The sequence below is a fragment of the Bolinopsis microptera genome, chromosome 9 (genome assembly GCF_026151205.1).
Source record: "Bolinopsis microptera isolate Bmic1 chromosome 9, MBARI_Bmic_1.0, whole genome shotgun sequence".
Classification (NCBI taxonomy): Eukaryota; Metazoa; Ctenophora; class Tentaculata; order Lobata; family Bolinopsidae; genus Bolinopsis; species Bolinopsis microptera.
In genome coordinates, this window is record NC_087080.1 from 12,431,332 (window position 1) to 12,457,681 (window position 26,350).

The window sequence follows — 26,350 nt, forward strand, 5'->3', positions numbered from 1 at the left end:
AAAGGTAGTAAAATTTTGTGGGAATATCCCCATTCCAAGAAATTCATCCCTTTTAATTTTAAAGTCAATTTAAACCTTCCCCTATTTTAAAAAAAAAATTAAATTCATTTTTAAAACTTATAACAGGTTACCCAAATTTTAAAAGTTTAAATTTTTAAATTAAATTTTATTAATTTAAACCCCTTACCAGAAATTATAATTTTTATGTAAAAAATTTCAATTTTTCCAAATTTTTAGTGTTTTAATTTTTTTAAATTTCAATTTGCATTTTAAAAAGACCTTTGAAAACCATAAAAAAATTATTCCCAACCCATGTAGAACCCAATTTAAATCTTTGGTTAAATAAAATTTATAAATGTTTTATTATTTATTTATAAATTTTTAAAATTTCAAAACCCTTTAAAACCTAACAATAAAGTTAAATTATTTATTTAAAATAAAATTTTATAAAATTAAGGTTTTCCTTAAACAAAATCGAATTTTAAATAAAAAAATCCCCCCCAAAAAATTAATCCCCTTAATTTAAAATAAACCCTTTTAAATCACCCCTTTTTTTAAACGAAAAATTTAATTTAAATTAGGTTTTGATTTAAATATGTCCGTTTTTTTAACATCCCATAATTTTTTTTTTTTTAAATTTGTAATTCCCTTTTTTGGTTTTTTTAAAATTTTAAAACCGGGTTCAAAAAAAAGAAATTTTGTATTTTTAAAAAGTTTTTTATTTTTCAAAAATTTTTAAGTATTTTTTAACCCATAAAAAAAGGTTTTCCCCTTTTTTTTTTTAGTTTTGCGAATTTTTAAAAAATTTTTTTTAGTTTGGGGTAAAAAAAATTAGAAAAATTTTCAAAAAAATTTGGAAATTTTTTTTTTTAAGATACGTTGTCAAGTTTTTTTTGTAAAAAATTTAAAAATTTTTTATTGTTGGGCCCGGGAATTTAGGTTTCGGTTTTTCTGTCTGAAGATGAGCTGAAAATTTTTTAAACTAATTTTAAAATTTTAAAATTGTTTTAAAAAAGTGAGAAGGCAAAAAATTTTTAAAAACCCTTTAAAAATTAAAACCCAAAAGGGAAAAGGGGGGAATTAAGCTTTAAGTTTTTTAAATTTTGTTATTTATATGGTTTTTAATTTAAGGGAATTAAAAAATAAAGTAGGGGGTAGGAAATTTTAAGGGAATCAAGGTTTAACTTAAAAACCCTAAACCCAAAGGTTTGAAAAAAAACGGGGGAAAAAAAAACTAACAAATTTTAAAGGTGTTGGGAAAATTAAAATTTCAAAGGGGAAGGACCGGAAGGAAAAACGGGGGAAAAGGGGGTAAAATTTAAACCCGGTTTTTTATAGGGAGGGGTAATGGAGGGAATAAAAAAAAGATTGTTATTAAAGGGGGGTTGTTGTAACCCCAATTAATTTAGGGAAACACGAAATTTTCCCCAAACGATATTGCCCCAAAAGGCTTTTGGTATAGTTTTTCGAAAGGAAAATTAAAATTTGGGGGAAAGTTAAATGCTAAAGTGGTCAGTGATAAGAAAAAAAGAGGGGCAATTTCAAAACGAGAGGGCCCCCGGAAATAATAAATTACCCCCCCCCATAAGTAATAATGAAAAAGTTAAGTGTGAATTAAAAATTTTTAAAAAAGGGTAATTCTTAAAAAACTGTTCAAATAAGATAACGTCCGAATTATAAATTTTTTTATATTTTCTGATTAAAAAAAAATAATATAAGTGTAAAAAGGAACCCCAATTTTTAAGGGTACAGATTTGTCCCCGGGTATATGGGTCTCTTTAGGTTTTCTATTTAGGTAGGAAAAAGCTTCCCCGGTTTTTTGTGTTCCCAAATTTTGGTGGCCCGTTTTGGAGTTAAAGGGGGGAAAAAGTGGCGCTTTGTTCTTCAATCCCCGGGTTATTTTGTTGATAATGGGTTTGCAATTCGTGTTGTTAAAGGGGGTTTGGGAGTTGTTGGATGGTGGAGGGTGGGGATAGTGCGAAAATAACGGTTTCCCATTGTAGTTGATAATCCCCCCGATTTTTTTTTGTTTTAAGGGTTTAGTTTGTGGGTGGTAACTGTGGCGTTAATTTAAAGGGTAAATCCCCAGGGGATGATTTAAGCTTTGGTGAGGAGTGAAATTTTAATCCTATTTTTCCTATTGGGTTTTTCCCCAAATTTTGATATTGCAAAATTTAGTTTGTAAATGAAGTTTTGCAATGCCTTTGCCCCCGGTGTTTTTTGTAGGTTTTTTGGCCCGTGGGAGAGGGTTTTTAAAAGGGTTGAACTGGTATTTTTTCCCGGGCCGGGGTGTCGTAGTTTTGATTTAAGTTTTTTTAGAGAGTCCCCGTTTCCCCTTGGAATTTTACCGTTTTGAGGTGGGTGTTTTAATTTTTAGGTGTTTTCAATAGCAAAAATCGTTGGAAAGACAAGGGAAATAAGGATTGATTTTATTTGAATCCCCCCCGGGGGGTTTGTGCGGAAAAGTTTTGCGGGAAAAAAAGTTATTTTCAAATTTTTGGGTTTTTTTGGGGGGAACCCCATGGACGCCCCGTGGGCATTTTGGTGGGATTTGGGGCCTTGGTTTTTTTGGTGTGTTTTGAGTTTCCTTTTGATGTTCCCTGTTTAAATTTGGGTTTTTAATAGTAAAAAGTTTTGGTTTTAAATTTTTAAAAATTTTTTGATAAGAGGTGATTGGGAATTTTGGGGAAGGGTTTTTTTTTTTTTTTTAAACTTTTTAAAATGGTTTGAAAAATTTTTTCTGGCAGTTTTTTATTTTTTATTATTTCCCAATTAATTTAAAATCCCCAATTTTAAAAAACTTTTCCCCCCTTTTTACCCTTTTAAATAAAATATAACTTGTTAAAAATTAAATTTTTTAAAAATCCCCTCTTTTAAACTAATTTGTAAAAATTTCCCCCTCTTGTAAAAAAATTTGAAAAACATCAAATTTTTAAAATACTTCTTGTAAAAAGAAACTTAATTGTCAATTAAAAACATGTCAAAATCCCCTTTTTTGTTAAAACCCCCTTTTGTTAAAAACAACTTTGTATCCCCTATATTAAAGGGTTTTTCGAGTTAAAAATACCCTTAGGTTAACGTTTGGCCCTTGGGTTGACTAAAATTTTTTATAAAAAACCCCCAAGAAATTTGAGGTTTTAATTTGGGTTTTTAAAAAGGGGTTAAATTTGTCAGTTAAGGGGGGGTCCTTTTTGCTGACCCAGAAAATATATCAAATCCAAACCTTAAATTCCCCTAATTAACCCTTTTCCCCTTCCCGAGTTTTTAAAAAATATAAACCCCCATTTAAACCCCCCCAATTTAAGAAGAAATTTTGTTATAAAAATCCCCTTTTATTAAAATCAATATAAACCCCCCAATAAACCATTGCCAAAACCTTTTGTTTAAAGAAACCCAGTTTTTAAAACCCAAAATTTATATCCCAATCAGTAATTGGAAATTAAATTTCGTTATCAAATAAAAGCTTTTTTAAAATTTAATTTTTATATATAAACCAAGAAAATTGGAATTATTGTTCCAAAGCTTTTCCCCGGTTTTTTAAAAGTCAAAAATCCCCTTAACTTTCAAAGGGGGTTCTTGTGGAAAATTTTCCAAATGGGAAATTTTATGGAACGGTTTTTGCTATAAATTACTATTTTATTTTGTAAATTTTAATTAATAAGTTGTAAAATAGTAGGCAATAAATAGTTTAAATATTAAACTGGGAAAGTATTCATTATAAAAATGTTACTAATTGGTTTTAATATTGTAAAAGGTTAAAAAAAAGTTTTGATTTGAAAAATAAAAACCCCTTTTTGTAAAGAGATTAATGAATTTTTTATATGTTATGTCGTTTACAGCGTAGTGTTTTAAACTTAAGTATAAAGGGGTAATGGGCTATAGGGGGAAGGGTTTTGGGCTGTTTTCGTAGCGATTATTTATTAATTTTTTGAAAGAAAGTCATAAATAAACGATACAAACCCTTTTGTTTTTTCCCAAACCCAAAAAATTTCGAGTTTTAAAAAAAAGAAAAAGTTTATCAAAATAAACTTAATAATTTGTATTGTGAAAAGAATTAAAAAGGTTTGTGTTTTCGGGACATTCGACAATTTTGAGTTGGAATTAGAAAAAGAATTCATGGGTTTTAGGGTTTTGAAAAATATTAAAATATTGGGTTGGGACTATGGAAAAAAGATTATTTTTAAATAATTTTTAGTCTGACATTTATTTAATATTATTTTAAGATATAGAAAAAATTGGGCTGACTGTAAAAAAAGAGTATGTAAATTTTTATTAAAAATATTATTTTGGGGGTTTATATTTTTTTGTTAAAAGACTCCCCATTAATTTGGGAAAAAGAAAATTCCGATATGAAAAATGTCAATTAATATAACTTCGAAACGACACTTTTGGTTTAAAAAAACCCCAAATTTAGCGAAAGGGTTATTAACCCAAACTCTTGTAAAAGAATTTGGGAAAAACTCAAGAACAAATGGTGAAAAAAAATTTCGGTAAAATTCTAAAAATAATAGAAAAAAAAGGCGGTTTGTCATTGGTCGAAAAAAAGTTTTCAAGCGCTTCCCTTCACGAGAAAAGAGGCAGTATTGGGCCCCATATGTTAAAGATGTGTTGATATAAAAAGATCCGGGTTGGGCTAAACCCCATAAAAGGGGAAAAGGGAGGGAGCCCCTATAGGATAATTGTCGATGTATTACGTAGTGCGATTATTAATGTCACGTCTAGATACTTTAGTGATTAAGATTTCTTGGTTTTAACCTTGAGATTAGTATTTTTTGACCCTTTAATTACTTTATACTTGGAATTCTAAGAGGGGGCCAAAAGGGCCCTTCTAATGCTAAGGGGTTTAAAAAACATTAAAATTTTTGGTTAAAGAAAAAATAGAATAAATTTGGTGCACTTTGTTAAGAGGAGTGGATAAAAGAATAGGGATATAAATTCTTTCCCAATAATAAAACTTATAAAGAATTCTAATTTAACTTACTTTCCCAATTAAATAATTATTATAAGGTTAAGACAAATCATCAATGAGAGTGGGGAATAAATGGGTTTTTGGTGTGAACTTGCCATATTCTTTTTCATCAAAAGTTTTATATTGCGGGGTGATATGTGGGCCCCCGTGTTGAAAGATATGTGCAATGATTTATGTATGAAGGACCCCCCAAAAAGGGACGGATAATTTATAGTGGTAAAATCTTGCAGGGCTCCCCGTCGAAGAGTTTTCGACGCCTTTTTAAAGGGTGTTATGTTTTTGAAAGGGATTTGAGCCGCTTCGATTGTGATTAGAAGATAAGGATAAGATAGATTTTGATAGTTACTTAGTAACAGCCGTTACCAGCTGTCACACAATGGTAGAACTATAGGGTGCATTTATAGGGTGCATTTGTAGGGGCTATAGTGAGCGAGAAGCTATACATGTGTGAGGTGATAACCAATTTCAAAAGTATGGTTGAGTGCACTAATGTTCACCTTGTCACGCCGTGTTGCATTTTAAAGAGCTTGACGGGCCGCCCCATTGGAAGAGCTCCTATGCGGGCAAGAGATAATGCCTAGATGACACATTGACTATCTTGCGGGTGACCTGACAACTATGGATGAATCCGTGTGGCATGTCATTTAATGTTGATACCGTAATCTTTCAGCAGAGTTCACCAACGTACCCAAGATAAAAGTTAAACTTAGTTATGGTAAATAAGGAATATAAATGAAGGTCCTTAAATCGCCTCGACTCAGGGAATATCATCCATACCATTACACTACAACTGGTAAATGAGAACTAAATGAAATCCACCATGTTCGCCTTGACACAGCGAAACCCATCTATAACATTCGCGTTGACGATCGTTGCTCTGCTTCGCAGAGCAACGATCTCGACGGATTGACATCGTCAATCAACGACGGTCCTGATATATGGAACAAATATTTTAAGAGTATCATTGATCATCCGTTAATGCACTACTAAATACTGGGCTGCGCCGCGCAACTATTAACAAATAATGTTTCTATTGCTTCCCAGGAAAAGTTACCGGCTGGTGGTGGTACTAGAGTTGGTTTAATTTAAACAGACGGCTTGACCTCGCGCGCGACAACAAGCATGATTTGCATGCGTGGCGTATTCCAATGTTCAAGCAGCTACCACGTGACACAATTCAGCCAACCAGAGTACAGGAATCCGCAAAGTTAAACTTGCAAACTTTTGATCGGCCCGAAAGGGGACTTTTCTGGAGATTTTGAGATAACTCAACAATTACGTTGTCTTGAATTTTCCTCCTGGAGAGGTAACGTTACTTTTAAAAGAGGAACATGTTACAAAAAACCGAATGTCTCCAACTCTTTTACTTTCAAAGTTAAGCCCCATCCGGTTAGGGTTCCTGGGTTAACTACAACTTCGATTATAGATCGGCGAGCTCTGCACCAATATGCAATGGACCGCGCCGATCATATCATCTGCGTTGACATACGTTGCATGCCACTTTTCGCGCGCGAAGCGCGCGCCGCCGAAGGCGGAAATATATATCTCTGATATTTGGGATACGTAACATGTATCAACATCTGCGAACTTGCAAAGCACAAAGGATTGTGGATTGGCACACCGTCGATCAATTTCAAATTTTGAATTTTCAACTTATTTCGTTACTTTGACTCTTGTAGGTTTATAACCTACCAAGACGCACGCCGAGTTGGACTCGTCGACGGTCCAATATATGGAACAGATATTATTTACGAGTGTCACCCGTTAATTTGACTGATGCAATAGTATAGTGTATAGTGCAATACTCGTTTATATTGCTAGGGGGTGCACGATAAAAATAAACTTGCTCGGATTTTAAAAATTTTTTTACCACTGTTTCCTAGAGACTGTGAGAATTTTCACAATACCAAATTTGTTATACCTTTTTGGAAAGATCAGTGAGTTTCGCCTAGGTGCCATATTTGATGGTGCGCGGCTTTTGGAGCAAAAGTAGCTGTAAAAGTCGCGTAATTTGACCAAATTCGTCCAAATTTGACCATTTTTGTCGTATTATTCGGATATATCTTCAGTTCCTTAAATGAGATCATTCTGGAAATTGGCGACGACCTTCCAATAGGGCTTTCACAACTGTCCGAAAAATTTGGTGGATATCGGAGTACGTTGATAAAGTGATAAAAATGGGGCAAAATACGCTGCTTTTAGCTGTAACATAATGTCTGATGGTTGGATATGCTTCAAATTTTTCGGACACTTTCCTTGTAAGTCTATGAGTAAGCTTACCAATTTTTGTTGCAATTGGAGGTCGGGAAGGATACTCAATATCTATTTGTTTGAAGAAAATTGTGCTGGCCGAAATTAGCGCTAAAAAACCACCCAGGAAACCTTACTGGCTGGAGTCTAACTTTGAAAGTAAAAGAGATAGCGTCTTCCGGTTTTTTGCAAAATGTTCGTTTCGCAAAAATAACGTTTCCCCCCCAGGGGGGAAATTGAAATAGGCGGTGCACGATAAAAATAAACTTGCTCGGATTTTCAAAATTTTTGTGCCATCGTTTTCTAGAGACTGTGAGAATTTTCACAGTACCAAATTTATCATACCTTTTTGGAATGATCAGTGAGTTTCGCCTAGGTGACATATTTGATGGTGCGCGGCTTTTGGAGCAAAATTAGGTGTAAAAGTCGCGTAATTTGACGAAATTCGTTGATTTTTGTCGTATTATTCTGTCATATCTTCGGTTCCTGAACATGAATCATGCTGAAAATTTGTCAGACCCTTCCAATCATACTTAACTACCGAACCTAATTTAGTTGGGAGAGATTGGCCTTGATTAAGAGGTCTAAAAATGACAAAATAGGTACAAATTCGTTGATAACTCAAATTCTGAGCATCGAAATTGCTCAAACTAAATTAGGTTCAGTAGAACATAAGTGTTTACGTAAGCTGACTAAATTTCAACAAAATTGTTATATGGGAAGTATTATAACTTTTCGATTGTTTCCAAAATAATGTGCTGGCCGAAATAAGAGCTTAAAAACCATTCAATGGTCAGCGCGCGCGTCTTATTGTCGATGGCGCACTGCCTAATTGAAAACAACGTACAACCAACAACGTAGATTTTGAATTATCGTGAAAAGTCATATTTTAGGCCTTATAAAACTGCGTAGCTTTAACTTTGCAGATTGTTGTTCTCTGATTGGCTGAATCGTATCACGTGGTACGCGGTACAATTGCATTCTTGGAATATTTGAAGCGTGCAAATGCAATGAACTAGCGAGCGCGCGCGGAGTTTAACATGCTGTGAAAAGGCGATCACCGGATCACCCTGTAGTAATATCGCTAGCCAGTAAGGATTGCTGGGCATCCTACAGTCGGCACGCGCGGCTCACTGTCGATGGCGCACTACCTAATATTGCTTCGAAGCTTAGCGTGCGTCGCTTTCTTCTCAAAATATTATACGGCCTGATCTTCATACCAGATACATGTTACGTATCCCAAATACCTTCGGTGGCGCGCGAAAAGTGGCATGCAACATTGCAACGTACGTCAAGCCTGATCATTGATCAAGGTACGAAGCTTCGAAGTAGGGCGCGCCGGGTCTGCCCATTCATTGTCCGTTGTTAATGCAAAGGACTAACTCGGAGCGAGCTACTTAGTAGCACAAAGTCCAGCTACCATCATATTTACGTTCAGAGGAATTTCGCGTTTATAATTATAATTGCCGCGAAAATGGCTGGGCGAGTTCACATAGCCATGTGTATCAGTATACGCGTACTGCGGTCGCCCGCTGCTGCAAGCGAGAGGGCTCTGGTTAGAGCAACTGGGCAAGGCTACACAGAGTGCAGCAAGCTATCACAATACACCTATAACCGTGCTCGGTGTTACATATTTTGGAAGTGATTTCAAATATCATATCATTGTTTAGTCTTCTTTTCAACACGTCGTTATCGCGATGTTCAAGCGACGAATTAAATATACACGGAGAGACTAAATCAAAAGCTGAATTAGTTGGTTTTATTTTACTGATAAGTTCTGTGTATTCGTTACAACGCTAAGTAAAACCACTTTTTAAAAAGCAAACACAATACAGTATCACAATAGACGGTTTTAAGGCGTGAAGTGCAGCCTCTTAAATTCTACTTCTAGGTACAACTATGGAAAACATGGTAAGGCGGGTATTATTCGAAAATTCCAAATATTTGTAATAAAAATAATGGATCGAATAAAACAAGGCCTCCGTGCAGTTGTATGATCATTTAAAATAAAGCAACCCATAAAAATGAGTGATTCTACGTTTACAAATAATTTACCCAGGAAGTTACTTCAGAAGGAAAATTATGAATTGTCAGAAGTGTTTAAAAAATAAAATTTCCTGAAAAAAGTTTATCGCTGCATTCCGTTAGTATAAAATTTACAAAACAATAATTCACAGTAGTAGCAGTAGTGTACTACAACAATTAACAGCAATATAATGTTAAGCATGAAACAAGATCAACGGGACGATGTTTCAGGGAGGGAGAACTTTAACATTCTTAGTTTTTCAGGGACGGGAAGGCGGTTTCACAAAATTCTTACCGGGGGTGGGGAAGGGAACATTATTAGTAAAGGAGGGGGATGTACCTCAATATGGTGGTACCTGGGTTATTTCTGACCCCTCCCTGCCGACCCCCAATTCTTTAATAACTATAGTATACGGACAAAGACTGTGGTCTTCATTTTTACAAAAAGTAAGAGCGATTGAATTAACTTACTGCAATACTAGAACAGTGCAATCTGTCCCCTTTTTTGGAACACTACATAAAACACGCTCAAATTTGATCATATTAAACCCCATATCTACAATTGTTGTACGCTTGTAAAATCCTGACAGTAGAAATTCAGCACAGTATGTGCTATACCCTAGTTTTAATAAAGCCAGTTTTTGGGGTAGTTCAACCCCTAAAATTTTATGTAATTTTAAAACCCGTGGTTCTGTGAATCGTGGCGCATATCGTGCTTATGTTTTAACGGGTTTTCAATTTCTAATCAATTGACTGGATGAAGTATCTAATTTCACTGAAGCAAATTTTTATACAAATGAAATTATCTGACTTACACCATAAATTAGCACTACCTATAACGCTCTTACCTTTTGTTTATCGACTCTGCCTCTGGCAGCCAAATTTCATATAAATAAAGTTCTACTCTTCATTTCGACAATAATTTAAATAAAAACATTTTCACGCCATACATATGATAAAACAAGTAATCCACTTCAGGCTTAATGCGAGGGTTATATCAAATAGCATATGAATAGTATATAAATCAAAAATTAATTAAAAAATCAAGTTTTCATTTACCAAAATCGTCACTTATTTTACCGATCGCAATATCTGAAGTGTTGACTTTCAATAAAACTGTAACTTATTTCACTATAGAACACTACTATATTTTATGATAAAACTGTAACTAATTTCTCTATATAACACTACTATATATAATAAAACTGTATTTCTCTGATATTTTAGGGTAAGTCTGACAAGCCAACGATTAATTAAATGATAAATCAATTAAATAATTAATTATTCTTACGAGGCTTATACTTAGAACTTGATTTGAACATGTAGATTGTAGATTGGAGAGATGTTGGGTTCTCATTTAATGTTCGCGTAGAGGTCTAATGTTTGCAGGTATTCAACAAGGCAGTTAAAAATGAAACGGTACAGCATCTGAAAAATTACACTGTTACAAAATATGTAGACCTAACAAATGCATAGAGAAGGTTAGTGTAATAACGAAAGTTAAAGTAGTATCAACAACAGTGGGGGGGGGGGGGGGGGGGGGGGGGCAAGGGTACTAACAGTTGTGTTGACCATGACCGGTCGCTGAGATCTCATAGTTCGGACAGTTTGGAACACATCAACCACATTCTCAACTTTCATTCGTTCTAAACAAATACACAGCGCTAAGAACGCTCCTGCACGGCCCATTCCGTAACTGAGAATAAAATAAAAATTACATTTTAATATTGGATAATCAAAGTGCTAAATGAATGTTTTTTTCGTGTAGATATTCTTAAAAGAGAGTAGTGTTGATTACTTACTCGCAGTGTACCACTACAGGATATTTGTTCCCACAAGCCTGCTGGCACTTGTTTAGTCTCGTTATCATCTCCAACAAGGTGGAGCGGCTAGTGGGCGGCGAGTCTTCAGGCCACGAGAAAAATTGGAAATGTGAAATTGTTCGGTTCAAACCCTCCTGAAAATAATTAGATCATCTAATGTCAATTAACAAAACTATTTTCACCCCTCATGTATACTAGTTAAAACTAGATACTACTAGCAACAACTGGTGTCTGATAAGTTAAAGCATCAAGTAACAGCTGGTAACTGCTTCACTACTGGTTACCTCTTTGTTGTATACTCTGAGGACAGTAACGCTGTAATCTCGGTGGTCCTCCTGTCTGATAAACTCGACTCTTATGTTGCCGAATTCTGCTGACCCACTGAGAGGGAAGTAAGCCTCGTAGGGCTCACTCTCGTCCTCTCTGTTTAACATTACCGTGGTAAGGGAATGTAGCTCCCATACCTGCAATCAGATGTGTGTTAAAAGGTTGCCACACTCCTTAATTTTCATTACCAATCTTATAGCGTTTCTTTGTGTCACATAAACTCTGCCATGGAAATGCGTAATCTTATATTGGTAAAGTTTGACTAGAAGACGGAAAATCGGAACCTTCCTTCAAGACAAATTAATGTTCCACACCATTCCTATTATCATTGACTTTTTGACTGGAAAATAACCTACCATGCGCCAGTAGTCCGCTACAGTTTGAGGTAAGGGTGATTGCGTTGCAATGTAAGCTTTTCGTGTCCTGAACCCGTCAATATAGCTAGCGTTTATGTAGTTACTGTAGGGCTGTTTGGGTAAAGGGAACAGCCACACTCGGCACTGGTCGTCTGAGAGTAGTTATCATAGTTACTGTAGAGTTACTTGTTCAGGGCATCAAACAAATTCCAAATCATCAGTTTTGAACTAATATCAATGTTTAATTTTATAGAATTGTGGGTGTAAATAGACAAAAATGTAAAAATGTAAATAAATATCGTTTATTCAAGACTAACATGGAATGAACATCCTATTTCTGTTTTTAGAAGCGTTCTGGTCCATTTGCGCTGTTGTCATCTGGTGAGACAAATCTCTGATATTGTATCCTAAACGCTGAAAAATCATCATGATTAAATACGCTAATTAGACATTATAGAATATATTGATATAATCTCAAAAAATACAGTATACCACCAGTAAGAACTCTTGTAAAAAATTTTGTTGTAAATATGGGAAAGGCGGATGCTGTCAATGCAGTTAATATTAATATGGCTATCAATAGTACTGATAACCATCATTTAGTCCAACAAATTGCTCGCTGAGCACAAATGAAACCTTTCAAACGACTAAGTGCTGACAGTAATTTGGTCTAATTACGCTAATTTTCGGTTATTTTCCTCGCACATCTTTGACAACAAAATATTCCACTATCACCGATACCAAATTTACACCCAGAAACTGTCCGGTCCATGAGCATTTTCCTTGTCATACGTTGTATGACCCGCCGCGCACGAGTGCGCGGCTCCCCCTGTATCGTAAAAGCTCTACTACACCATAGTGTCAGTGAAACGACCGTGGGGGTCACGACGTGATACAACATTTTCCTGTGGGTAATGTGCTCAGGAATTCTTATCTTGAAGTATTCAACCCAATTGGTTCAGCAAAGATATCAGAATTTAATTTCCACTATTAATAAAATACTAGGACCTACATCGAATTCGTCATCTAATCGGACGTTGTTGGTGAAGGTGTCGGTGTCGAGTAGCCACTGAAAGTGATTGGGCAGGTCCCGTGCGCGCACTTCCGTCACCCCGCACGTGAGCGCTTCCAGGATAGCGTCGTGTATGAAGATATACTGGTCCTGGGTCTGAACCATGCTAGGACGACATGTTCTCATCAGGGTTACATAACCGAATATATCAACACAGTGCTCCTTCTCTGACATGTCCAACATTGAGTCTATTGCCATGAAGGTTCCAGTTCGCCCTACGCCAGCACTGAAATGTATGAAGATAATTAATCAAATTTCACGTATTAACAAGTTTGTGGATATAGCAGTATAAAAGATGCGTTATAGAGTGGGTAAGTGGAGACCGATGATACACTATTCCTCGGGGAATAGAATTTCAGAGAAATTGTTGACTGAGTATATAGCTTAGCAGTGACGTAACAATTCGCCATCCTCAAGAAATTTTGTGTCTTCGCTCTTGGTGCAGATTTAGGCAACAATTTGATTTTAATTTCTGCGTCTATCGAACTGTGAGGAGGGCAGAATCATGATATGATTTATTCCACTGGGAGACTTTGGGGCCGAAAACTGATCCGGCCCCCAAAGAGGAGTCAGATCACGTCACCAATTAGTGACGTATAATTAGTGATGTGATCCATCTGTAGAATTTAATTGGCCCAGAAATAGGCTAGATACTGGGTAGAGTTCACATGTCAATTCTGTACAACATAGCTGTTCATTAAGAAGTAAACATGATCTGACTGCTCAACTCGTAGAGTTGTCATATGAACTTTACCCCAGATCTAGCCCATTTCTAGGTCAATTATATTCAATCCATGGATCACATCACTAATTATACGCCACAAGCTTCAAGCTTGCATGTTAATTACTTGATGACGTATATGGTGGATCATATCACTTCGGCCCCAAAGTCTGGCAGCCATTTATTCTGCTGCAGATTCGGGTAATTTTCCACCCGTTACGTCACTGTAGCCAAAACTCGGTAAATTAGAAGAATCGTTTTCTCGGCGGACGGCGAATTAGTCAGAGTAAATTGGAAGGCCTATTTGATACTGTTTTTAAAAACCAGTGCCCTGGTACGGCTATTTAGTGTTTGTAAACAGTTTGATACCTGATATCCTTCTTTAATACGATTATGCGACTTATTTTTAGCCTGCTACGACATACGAAGTCGACGCCCGTATTTGATGGATTTCATAATGTACTAAGAAATCGCCAAATTAAATTTGAAATCGCTTCAATTCCAGAAATATGCCACTTTTTCATTTACAGAGAGAAAAATGAATAGAAATGGTCATCGCTGGATGTAGCCAGTTATTTTCATTCTATTGATCCAGGTCAATCGCTGCATGTTCATTGTCAGATGGCACAGTGCGCGCTATGCATATCAAAGAAACGAAAACATCTACTTTCGTTACATCTAAATTACATATTCATACAAAGCAAAGCTTTTCAGCGCTCGCTCTGCGCGGCACCAACCTGCAGTGAACCACTATGGGTCCACAGTCCACTGACTTCACGTTTTTAACGTGTCTGACAAAAGAGAGAATAGCGTTTGAAAAGGAAGGAACGCCGTGGTCCGGCCAGGAAGTAAAGTGGAAATGTTTGATAATGTGAGGATCTTCTCCTGCCTGTAATAACTCTGTGTCAAGTAGATTTATAAAGATTTTGTTGGTTAAACATAAACACAAGCTGTGCGATGCAGCGCATGATCTATCTCGTGATCTTATCTCTCCAGTTTTAGCGTATTGCAAATTATTCGAGGGAATAGTTACTTACCATCTCCAGTTTAAGAGAGCGTATTGTAAAGTCTGCAAGGGGAATGCTTTCCAGAAGAGTAATTGTAACGGGTCCAAATGTAAGAGACCCACTCTCAGGGTAATACTGGTGACATTTCACCCGGGCTAGCTCCACTAGGTTCGTTACCTGAATAAACAACATTCCAGCTATTTTATAATCGAATATCTACTACTACAAAAGATAAGACTACTCAACAATAAGATTGAACGGTTCCTGACTTGGAGGTAAGCAATATCTAACAAATAAATTGAATAAATAGATTAGTGCGAATGGATTAGTAAGTGACAATCTCACCATGACAATTGTTGATGATTTCTGTTCCCAGACCATGCGCCAGAAATCTAGACACGTGTTAGGAAGAGGACCTTGTGTAGCGATATATGCGCCCTTTTTATTGTAGCCCTGAAAAGTAAACATGTTACAGATAAGAAAACACGGTCGGAGAAACTAATTTACTTCTGCTTTTTTGGTCACGTGGGTGTTCTGGCACAAACCCTCCTGGTCATGGTTACCATAGAAACTGTTATGGTTACCATGGTAACTGATAGTTGTTATGTAACTATGTAAGTGTTAAAGCTGGCGCACGAGCAGTTCTTACTATGGCCTCCTCATCACTAACATGACACAAACCTCTCAGGATTACTACAATATGTAAATCTGTCAGTGTTAATTTAAATGTAGCATTGTTAACTAGCACTATCCATTGTAATTATAATTTAAATAAAGAATTAACACTTTCCCGTCCTGTGAGTAGCACCATCTTACTTTTGGCTGATTAAGTGTGATTAAGTCTGATCTTACATTAAGATAATTAATTAAGATAAAAGCTAGGTACCCAGTACATTGTACTCACGTCGACAAAGTTAGCGTTAATAAAATCAGTCTCTCCTCCGACCACTGTTGTTAGCTTCACTCTCGTGTGATCAACTGAATAAACATACATTAATTATACTAATCATTAATAATTATAATTACTAACACTACTAACGAGGGGGAGCGCTATGTTGCATTATTTCTTCTCAAGAAATGAAGTGACTGGTTAGTTACTATAAGTTAGTGGATCGAATGTTTTCTTAATATCAAATTTCAAGAAAAAATGAGGGTGACCTCTCTTATAATGTATACAAATTTCTTACTTTTATTTATCTAAAAAAGAAACCAGAGAGTTAAAACCTATCACTTACAGCACTTAACGTTGTAATATCTGTTTTTATTCTTGTTATTTGCTCCGACCTCACAACTCCAACCCCCTCCAGGGTTGACTGACTGAGAGTATAGTTATGTTACCATGGTAAAATAAACAATATATCTTTGTCCTATCAATTTAATGAGTTGAATTGATAAGTTATCAGAAGGCAAAACAAGCAGTTAAAGAATGTAATACAAATTCCAGGCACCTTACTGGGCAGGGTAGTTACACTCGGAAACAAAGAAAGAAATACTACTACCATAACCAGTCATTAGTTTCAGGGCGTGTTTCTCACATTGCACAGTATAACTTACACTTAGTATTACTTACACTTAGCATTACTTACACTTAGTATTACTTACACTTAGTATTACTTACACTTAGTATTACTTACACTTAGCATTACTTACACTTAGTATTACTTAAACTAAGCATTACTTACACTTAGTATACAGCATTACTTACACTTAGTGTTACTTACACTTAGTATTACTTACATTATACTCTCTGTTGAAGCCAACGTTTCCAATAGCGTGCAGCTGTTCCACATGGTTTGGGAAGTCCACATTAGGAATGGGAGGTTTAGCGGAGATAACAGAGTTAGGGGTGGGTCCCTTGTAGCCAGGGTTAGGGGGCGCTTCTAACTTTGAGATGTTGCTGCTACATTTACCTGAAATTAAGTAGCTATATTGTGTAGTGTATATATTGCTAGGAAATAGGTAGCTGTAGTTACACACAGTCACCTGATATTAGGTAGCTATAGCTATATTGCACACATCAAGGCAATTTTAGTACACTTCAATCAAGTGACTTGATGATAAACGATGGAGTGAATAAGGATGGCAGTGCCTTATCTGTGCCCTGTCTGTACCGTTTACCTGCCGCATATGTGCTATTTACGTGCCACAAATTTGGACTTGTGATTCAAGACAAAACAAACCATATAAGTCAGTAAGTTTGTAGAAATATATAACCTACACACAAGAGAACTCAGTACCTAAACCGCTGCTTTTCAACTTTGATTTGAAATGTCAACACTTTTTATCTTCCACACCTTCTGAGAAAACTACACTCGGAGAAATAGCCAACAAAAAGGCTCCCACCTACCCACGTGACAGATTAGCGAGGTTTTAATTGGAGGAGAGTAATCTGTCAGTTTAATGAGCCTTTAATCACTCATAAACATGTTCTCTAATAACAGGCATTATACTTACACGTTATTTTATACTACACAGAACTTGTTGCGATACACGTCACAGAGAAATGGCGGCTAGTTATCTTCTCCACCAGCATTACTAGCTGGATATAGCGGGCAGCGGCCAATTCATTTACCTCAACTACTAGCTTGACGGGGTCGCTCCATTCATTTACGTCAAGCTAGGGTAGCTCGTGAATTTATTAATCTACTAATGATCTTGCAAAAAATCTGATGTATATCGGGGTCTTTCTGGTGCAATATTTGGGTTGCATATGGTGTAAAGTTTGGGGCCCCTTTAAAGAAAGCGGGAAAAGTTGCAGAAACGTTGGTTACGATCACATTATAAGCCTAAATTTATATCGGAAGTAGAAGAGCTGAGCATTCGACAGTCTTGAGGTTTGGCAGGCAAGTTTATTCACTATTTTTCTAATTTATTTTGTGTCACGATGTACGCATAAAAACAATCAGAAGATTACACAAAATACTGTATGAACGAAAATACAGATAACACGATATGTTATTATTTGCAAAACACCTAAAACGCTAACCACACATTATCGAGTATGTACTGTGTTACGTACTGTTACGTACTGTTACGTACTGTGTTACGTACTAGACAACCCGAATAATATGTACTGTTAATTAGGATTATATTAGTACCCGAGTACATACACCGTTGTATTCCGGTCTTACTAACCCGTAATCCACTACGCCGTGATGTAATGTGAGTTATTATGTAATCTCACAGAACAAGACACCCTCCTGATGATTCCATGCTGTCTTGATGGCATGAGAACATACATCACACAGGACTCTCTAACACAACTCTAAACCATAATTAGTAAATACCAGCTGGTAAAGACCAGGTTCCACCCGTGTTTACACTAAAACCTAGCCTGGATACAATATTGAGGACGGGTGTTCAGATCTAATTCTGAACACATTTCCAATTAGGAGATCCTTCGGCCCTACAATCTATATGAGTCAAGTAGATTGTTTTTATCAAACTTGAAGCAGAATATTGTAATAAGATATCATCTTCTTTACGGGTACTACTTAATAGGGGTAAGATAGGCAAACTGCATTACGTATTGGATATTGTGGAATGTACCGTTTAGATGAAACAAGTACTGGAGTATGTACTACAGTACGTACTTGAGTACGCACCATTTGGACACCTTCAACAAGACGTTGTCTCACGTTTTGACTTTTTCTAAATTGATTTTTAGAGTCTTATATAGTCTATTGGCTATGATAGACTCGATTGATTGGTTGCAGAATTTTCATAGCTTTATGACTATGAAATCAAAATCATGCTATCACATAAATTGACAGAGCTAGACCACGTTAAAGTCCAATGATACAAATATCACATTTTCTGAGATGTGATAATGATACAAATGGGTCTGGAGAGACCGAATGTTATCAGTTTTTTATGAAAATTTCGTAACATGATGCCTGTCTCCTAAGGAAGCAGTGTACAAAAGGAAATCGTTATTTAGGCTCATTATGATACAAATATCACTCATTTTCGTTTCAAAATTGTCCGTTTTATGATGTGATTATTGAATCCCCTTGAACTCTTTTTTCTGTTTCTTTGAACTCAAACTGTACCAGAGGCAATTCCAAACAGAATTAGTGAAAAGTATGATACAAAAATCAACCTCCCGTTAGATGTACTACAATTATCACATTGTATTTTAAAACAACGAAATATAGCTATTTTTCGGGTCCAGTTCTCTGGGTGGCTGTTTGAAGGGTACATAATTCATTAATAAAGATGAAACTTCATTCACACCTACAATAATGGTAACTCAGTATGGATACAAGGATGAAAAATTGTTCCAACCACTTGAAGGATACAAATATCACATTTTTTGTGAACCAAATTTTACAAGTGTAACATTCGTGATAAATGTATCAATATGGGTCTATAGAACGAGATTCTTTTTGATACATGTACAATAAACATTATTACTCCCTGAATATCTTACACAGCACATCTAGGAACCAAAATAGGATACGAATATCACAATTTCAATTTAAATAATTTTTAATTTTTTAAAATTTTTTTTAATCAAGTGATATTTGTATCTGAAAAGTGCTTATTTAATGAAATGCCTATTACTTATTGACTATGTTTAATAATATTGGATGAATTGATCTTCAAAAACAACATTCGCACATTATTGACATTGATTCGTGAAAAATATTGAATTTAATGTGATATTTGTATCATTTACAGGTCATTTATTGAATGTCAATCATTACAACATTATTTTACAGCCTAAAGCACCTTGAATAGCATTCAAAACATCAACATAGTCCTCACTGGTTGTCATTATAGCCTACCCTAAGTGATGTGTGATAATCGTACCATATTTCGTATATTTAACCATTAATCGCGGTACATATAACACCCACATGCTTCAGAAAGGTTTGACGGTCACATCTATCACGATAACTCACTCAAATCATGTAAATTCGATTTTACACAGCCATAAACAACTTTCCCTGTGATATTCTTATCATAAAGTGTACAAATAACAAATTTAGCTGTTTCATGTTGATGAATGAGTGATTATTGTATCCTTGTTGACCAAACTACAAATTTTTGTGGCAATTGGTTTAAAATTGGCCGAGTAATAACTATCACATGGTTTGGCAATCAAAATTCGAGCATGTGGCAGTCAAAACGTGAGACAACGTCTTGTTGAAGATGTCCATTTAGTTATTGTCCAAATCTCACTCAACTTCACACCTAGACTATTACAGTTGCAGGGACAGCTTGCCAAGTTGTGAGAAAGGATAAACTGTAATTGTATTAGGCATGTACAGTAGGGACAGTGTACAGCAAGGAAAGTGTGTGTGTAATGACGCTGTATATTACTACAGTTCCAGGATATGAATGCGAGAACAATCAGATCTACCACGTTAAATTTAAAACTACATGCGATCTCTCGTCGAGTACTAAATATAGTACAATAGTACAATAGTATTGATGACAATCGCGGTAGGTATGATGACAATCTGATCTCTTATTTTTAAATATCCTCACTTATCACACGACACAGGTTAAGCATGATAATAACTTAATTACCTAATTAATAACTTAATTACCTTTATAAAGAAAAGCCACGCCCTAATCTGGATAATTAATAATGCTGCTTACTTTCTTCCATTGGATCCTGTAGTCCTGCTACAGCAACTTGTAAATTCTTGTCGTAGTTGCCATGGCGTGGTGAGTCCATAGGTTCGTCCTCCGACTTCAGAATATCGTGTGTTGTCTTAAATATCCTGGAAAATAAGGTGGTTTGTCTTTAATATCCTGGATAATAGGGTGTGTTAACTCCTGGTGGTGTAGTTAGGGAGGCGGTGGAGTTTAGAGATAAACTGTCCTTGTAGTAATGTGAGGCAGGACACTAAGCAGGCTTAAATTTTGAATATTCATACAAAATATGTATAATAATTATCTAATCGCACAGATTACCACCAACCATGACCAGGTTACTTATTGTCATCCTAATTCTCGGTTATTAATCATTAATCCCCCACGTGACACGACCCACCCTTTACATGGTAAAATATCTGACCTTTGTCTGTTGATATAAATGAATACAGCTGCTAGCGCTACCACTACGACCCCTATGACAGTGCCTATAGCCATGGCCGGCATCTGGGACTGGCCCGTTACTGCGGAGGTTTCTCTGGTGGGAGTTGGAACAGGGCCTGGGGTCGTGGGGACTTGGGTCGCTGAAATAACAAATGTTAGGTTAAGTTGCTCAATAAAAAGGAGAAGAATTATACAACAGTCAACAGAGCTGCGCTAACATTGGGTAGGATCCATATGTCAGCTGGTGGGTCTCACATAAACACTATCCAACCAACTCTTATATCTTGTCAAGACACCACGTTAATTCTAAGATATTAAGATATTATAATAATAACTGTTAAATACTTTAATTAAATACTTTAAATTGTAACTTACTGACAGGTTTCTGCTGAGTACGGCCCACATTAGGGTTAGTTTTAGGACCGGGTCCCACAGCCGTGTAAGCACGTGATTCACACGAGTAAAGGGAGTCCTCTTTAAGAGCACCTAATTTCCAGAAGAGCTCGCTAGTGCTTATAGAGTGGATGGGAACCTCCTCCCCCGCCTCCTCGTCATCACAGTTTCCCTCACACTGGTAGATGCATGTTGTTTCGTATTCTGTTATAATGCCGTTTTGTTTGTCTTCTGAAGGCGGCTGCCAGCTTATCATTAGTTCCTCTGGAGACAGACTTTCTATTCTCAAGTTCTGAGGTCGCCCGTCCGGAACTGAAAAGGATTTTGATTTATTTTGTATATTACATAATTTTAGAATTTTCTTTATTGTTCTATTGTTCTGAAAAATGTAAAAGTCCATAATTTTGATAATACCATATAATATCAAGTCACACTTAAATACACTGTATATAGATGTCATAGGAATGTTTTTAATGTCGACTAATGTGATATGAATACAAGAATTTATATATTTATTTTATCTATTATCATAGATTATGTTATTCTCGATAAATGGTTTAAATTCCATTCCCAAAGATCTACACATAATGGAATGTTGTATTACAATAGTTTGTTCCTCATTTTTATGTTTGGCTACTACACTTTACTACGTAGCTGCAAGTGTCACTTAAGATGAGAACACTAACACACTGGTGGAAATGGAACCGAGTAGGCATGTCTACTGTACACCAGTACCAGTACACAGCGGTGATTGTTTGTTGCCATAATAATACGTTTTAAATATTCCTATTGTTACTATAACTATTTACTAAGGTTACTCAATTAGTAACCGTAACCGTGGTAACTCACCGTCCTCATTAGTAACCACTGCCACAGGGAGGGAAGAGCCCCGGGTCCCTATCTTATTGTAGTTGGTTATTGTAAACTTGTACCTCCTGTTCGGAGCCAGACCGTCTACTCTCATCTCGGTTTGTGTCGGAGACTCTGTAGGTTTCTGAAAATTTGATAATTACTGTACATGTAATCACTCAAACTTTAGCCATTTAAAGTCATGATCATTGCAGGTAAGTGGTAATTGTGACGTCAGAAATGTTGAGAACTCTCTGAGATGATTTCTGGGAACTGTCCTGACCATATCCCGTTGGAATCGCTTTGTTGCGATTTATTTCCGACAAAATTATATAAGGTATATTATATATGACTATTTAATATAGCAAAAGAGCACTAACTATTTCTTTGCCCCCCTTGTAGGTGTCCATTATTTCCACAGTGAGATGAGTTGTTGTCGGGTAGAAGCTCGGTACAGACCAGGTTAGGTTTACAGCTCTGGAGGACACTGAGTAGTTTCCCTCCGACGAAATGTTGAAGTTTGCAATGATTGGGGGAGGCTCTGAAAACGGATCATCATGTAACTATAATGAAATATGAAACATAATTTTACATTGAATAAATACGAAGTATTTACAGAACCCTATTTTTTCAAGGATTTGGGTTTCCGTATATATATAGAATGTTCAACAGGTTGATTTTACAACAGAAATAGGTTGAGTAATTTGGTTCCTATACTATGTAGTTTATTCTGGACAAGGCGGAAGATATCATATGTATGAAGGGAGCTTCGATAAATTAAGAGCATTGTTCTTTTATGAGATAAAAACTTCCCCCTTCCGCATGGCCTGACTGCCCGGCCCCACCCCTTCAAACCTAATAACGATCATCTCAACAAATGTTTATAATTACCTATAACAGTAAAATTGACTTTCTTAGTAACTCCAACACGAGAGACCATGCATTGATATTGCATTGTGTTCTGGATCGTAGCGTTTTCATTGGGCACTATAACATACGAGCCATTTCCGTGATCGTTTGTAGCTTCTCCCACAAACTCCTGCTTCCCGCTGGGCAGGAGCAGGAATATTTCCATCAGTCGATAGTCGTCTGTTCTGAGATATATACGAATGAGCAAGTAGCAACATAATAAATATATTTGCTCCTTCATAAAAATATTTCTCATTTTTTGTTATTTGAATATTAATATCTGCCAAGTGAAACGTTCATTTTTTCTGCACGTTTTCGGAAGTAGCATTCACATGATCACACTAGAATGTGCAGTTAGATGTTTAATATCAATATACTAACTTAATAAGCACATAACATAATCGCTATTACGTAAAAGAATGGAGGAGCGGTACCGGTCAAGTTTTATGTTATAATTAAAACAAGGGCTTGAATCAATTCCTTCAGACAGGTGTCTAGTACACTATTGATTTATAAATCAAGTTATTTATCAAGTTATTTACAAATCAGGTTGTTATATAAATGTAATAAAATTTCCGCTCCTAGAAAATCTCATGAGTCATACTTTAACACGATTATAGTAAAACTGGCTTATTGCCAGGAGTTACCTTTTATCAAAGCAGGAGGTTTTACAAGTGCATTTGCAATGAAGTGTTACATTGGTCTTCCAGTGAATTTCCCTGTCACTGGGATCTAATGAGATTTCCAGACACTGTGTAGCTGAAATATGATAATATTACTTAATAATATTACTATATAATATAACTATATAATATTACTTTTTTGTTGAGATTATCTGTGAAAACTCAAGTCCTATGTTATGTTCTAGTACCCCTATTAGCTTGTATGAGAAATTTACTTTCCCTTTTAACAAAATTTTTTTTTTTTCGATACTAAGTAAGCCCCAAAATTATTTTCAATAGAAAATTTCCCACAAATTATAGGATAAGAGATTTTTTCAAAGATAAGGAATAATCTGTATAATCTGAGCCCGTTATCGAGAAATTTGTAAATGGAAACCATTTTGGAACAAACAAAGTATTCAATATTAAATATCATGATTTAAAGTTATTTTTAAATTTCTACTAGTATATATCGAGTATAATGTATATTATAATAATACCTATTGTACAAACATAACACAATAGAAATTTAAAGAGAACCCCAAAAGTTTTTTAGAATATTACAGCTCGTTCAATACTCTAAAAAACAATGCTCAATAATCACACTTGTGGTAACACACTCCAGAATAACATGCAAGACAACCATAAGTATAAGATCGGTTATGATTGAAAGGGGGAAAAGTACACTGCAACAGCAGAAAATACAGCACAGAAAGCATTGGTTTACAGCTCCGACCATGAATCTGCAACCACCGGCTTGAAGACCCTTCTTACTGATATCAAATGTGTAGATGTGTACCTGCTCCTTTGTAAATATACCAGAAGTGCATATAAAGACTGAACACAAGTCTCAAAATCTTAGCAAATAGGCACACCAGGTTTCTTGCAGAGTCTATTGACTATTGACAGATTTGGCAGATCTAAATATGTATGGCATTGATGGTATTGGAACACTGACACACTTCACACCACTCAAAAGCAACCAAACTGTACTGGATAGTTGCCAAAACTGGCTAAAATGTGAATTTGTTGAGTCTGCCTTTCGTAGGAAAAAGGTTGGTATTGTATCTATGAGTACGAGATTGGTAAGTGCAGCAGAAAAATCTCCCAAGAAAATAAGAAAAATATGAAAGAAGAAAAACATGGGCACACTTAAGTGCAGCAAACTTATCCTTTCACAACACTCACGTTCATTAGCAACGACTGATTGGAAAATTAGGTTATTTGGTTAATAGCAACATTATGAATATGAAAATTAATTAATTGATTTATTAATTAGCCGCTTGAAATAACAAATCCAGGTCAATAAACCAAGATTTTGCTAGTGACATAATATCATAGGTATCATGAAGATCTATAAAATAATTGGTAGCAAGAGTACTTTCAAGTACCTTTCAAGGAAAGACATTTTTAGAGTATTGCTGTTTAAAACTGATAAATTGAGCTGGATTCTACAAACTTGGAATTTCATAGAACATTGCCAAGAGGCATTCACATTTCACATCCAAGGCATTAAAGAACCGTACACAATCAGTCCTGTGATTTGTTCACACACGGGTGTTAGATCTGACAGTGCAGGGTTATCAACAATGGTTTATTAACAGCCTTCAAATGATTGTCAAATAAAAATGAATTACCTAAGCTTCCTGGAATAAGTAGAAGGATCAAGTATGTAATTATCGGAGGCATCATCCTGAACAGGAAAGCAGCTTTTCATCAAGTCATTGTACAACTTCTGCAGCTAGAAAAGTGATTTATTACCAAGTCTCTTCCTAATTAAAAATTTGATAAGATAATAATAATAATAAATTAATGTTATTTTTAAACAGCACCAAAAGGTTAAATAATTTAAATTTAACCCTTATGCACAGCTGTAAATGACACTTAAATTAACGTGAGTGTGCATCTTTGCCTTAGACGAGGTGGAACAAGAAACTGTTTAGAAAACAGGCGATAAAAACTGTAAGATATAACGTGACTAAACAAGGCAGATGCACCTAACAAGCAGATATCCAAGAAGGATTAGCAGGTTTTCTAACAGAGGACTAGATATAGATGAAAATGAAATTCCCTGATATATTAAAAATTCTATAAAAACTCTATACAAATTCTTTAAAAAAATCCATAGAAATTCTATGGACTCCAAATATACAAACAATGTGAAGTTTCCAATATACAATAAAAAATGATTTAAAAAGTTTACTGCAGAACAGTAACTGATGATAAAGATTTAATTATATCTGAAAATCCAATACAGTCATACCAAACAATCTGGGCAACATAAAAGTAGAGACAGTGAACAAAAGAGAAGAAAAAAGATGCTCTAGTACTTGAGACAAAATACAAAGAATAAGGTAGCTTTCTCCCAGGTGCCAACCCAAAAAATGTTGGTGTCCCAGGATAGAGCCTCCTTTTCCGACCTACACTACAATTTTGTTGGCAGACACAATGAAACGCAAAAATAGATTATTATCTTAAATGTTGCCCAAAAAGTTGTTGTAAAGTATAAAACTAAATTAACATATTAACAAATAAACAGAAAACCTCGATTTACCAGTCAAACGATAATTTCAGTCAAACAAAATTTCAATTTGATGCTATTTATTACAATAAAAATTGGGTAAAACATTTCAATTCGATAATTGTTCAGAGAACATTGTTCAGAAAGGAATGTTTTGTTTTTTTAATGATAAAAACATTATTGGCAAAAAGGTCTCCAGTCACGTCTGGAAGATCTGGGAACTCCACACTTGGCGATCCGAAACTGCTCCAGAGATCCAAAATTAATCCAAATCTGCAGTGAATGTGTAAATAATGATGACCTCAAGCTAAGTAAGAAGATCCGTATTTCTACAGGGCCCACCCACGCCTAGCTGGGAAGTCTAGTCCCTATATTAGACAGCCAATGCTCTATCCATTGGCATGTATGCGGGCTT

General features: G+C 35.6%; 1 protein-coding gene across 2 annotated transcripts; it reads right to left on the reverse strand.

Moving 5' to 3' along the window:
* Nucleotides 1–8,985: 8,985 nt before the first annotated feature.
* Nucleotides 8,986–25,160, reverse strand: LOC134820773 (receptor-type tyrosine-protein phosphatase S-like). Of its 2 annotated transcripts, XM_063831362.1 has the most exons (22): nucleotides 25,052–25,160; nucleotides 24,603–24,617; nucleotides 23,400–23,511; nucleotides 22,735–22,937; nucleotides 22,224–22,384; nucleotides 21,844–21,988; nucleotides 20,977–21,306; nucleotides 20,582–20,741; nucleotides 20,161–20,285; nucleotides 16,288–16,460; nucleotides 15,786–15,867; nucleotides 15,455–15,528; nucleotides 14,896–15,003; nucleotides 14,581–14,727; nucleotides 14,281–14,432; nucleotides 12,763–13,048; nucleotides 12,068–12,164; nucleotides 11,751–11,902; nucleotides 11,352–11,531; nucleotides 11,047–11,201; nucleotides 10,805–10,940; nucleotides 9,035–10,672 (listed from the first exon to the last, which is right to left on the reverse strand). In XM_063831362.1, the coding sequence occupies exons 1-22, from the start codon at nucleotides 25,104–25,106 to the stop codon at nucleotides 10,598–10,600; spliced, it is 3,123 nt and encodes a 1,040-aa protein (XP_063687432.1). In that variant the 5' UTR covers nucleotides 25,107–25,160; the 3' UTR covers nucleotides 9,035–10,597. The 2 variants fall into 2 exon arrangements, with proteins under 2 accessions (XP_063687433.1, XP_063687432.1); XM_063831363.1 differs by lacking the exon at nucleotides 24,603–24,617 and having other exon boundaries at nucleotides 8,986–10,672; nucleotides 25,052–25,157.
* Between the last annotated feature and the right edge of the window lie 1,190 nt (nucleotides 25,161–26,350).

What these genes read in the sequence shown, in the direction of transcription:
- LOC134820773 (XM_063831362.1), bottom strand. Translation starts at nt 25,106, where the DNA reads ATGATGCCTCCGATAATTACATACTTGATCCTTCTACTTATTCCAGGA. An exon ending in TCAGAGTATACAACAAAGAG is followed by an intron (nt 11,202 to 11,351) that starts GTAACCAGTAGT and finishes AATTATTTTCAG; the next exon opens with GAGGGTTTGAACCGAACAAT. An exon ending in CGGTCATGGTCAACACAACT is followed by an intron (nt 10,673 to 10,804) that starts GTTAGTACCCTT and finishes GTAATTTTTCAG; the next exon opens with ATGCTGTACCGTTTCATTTT.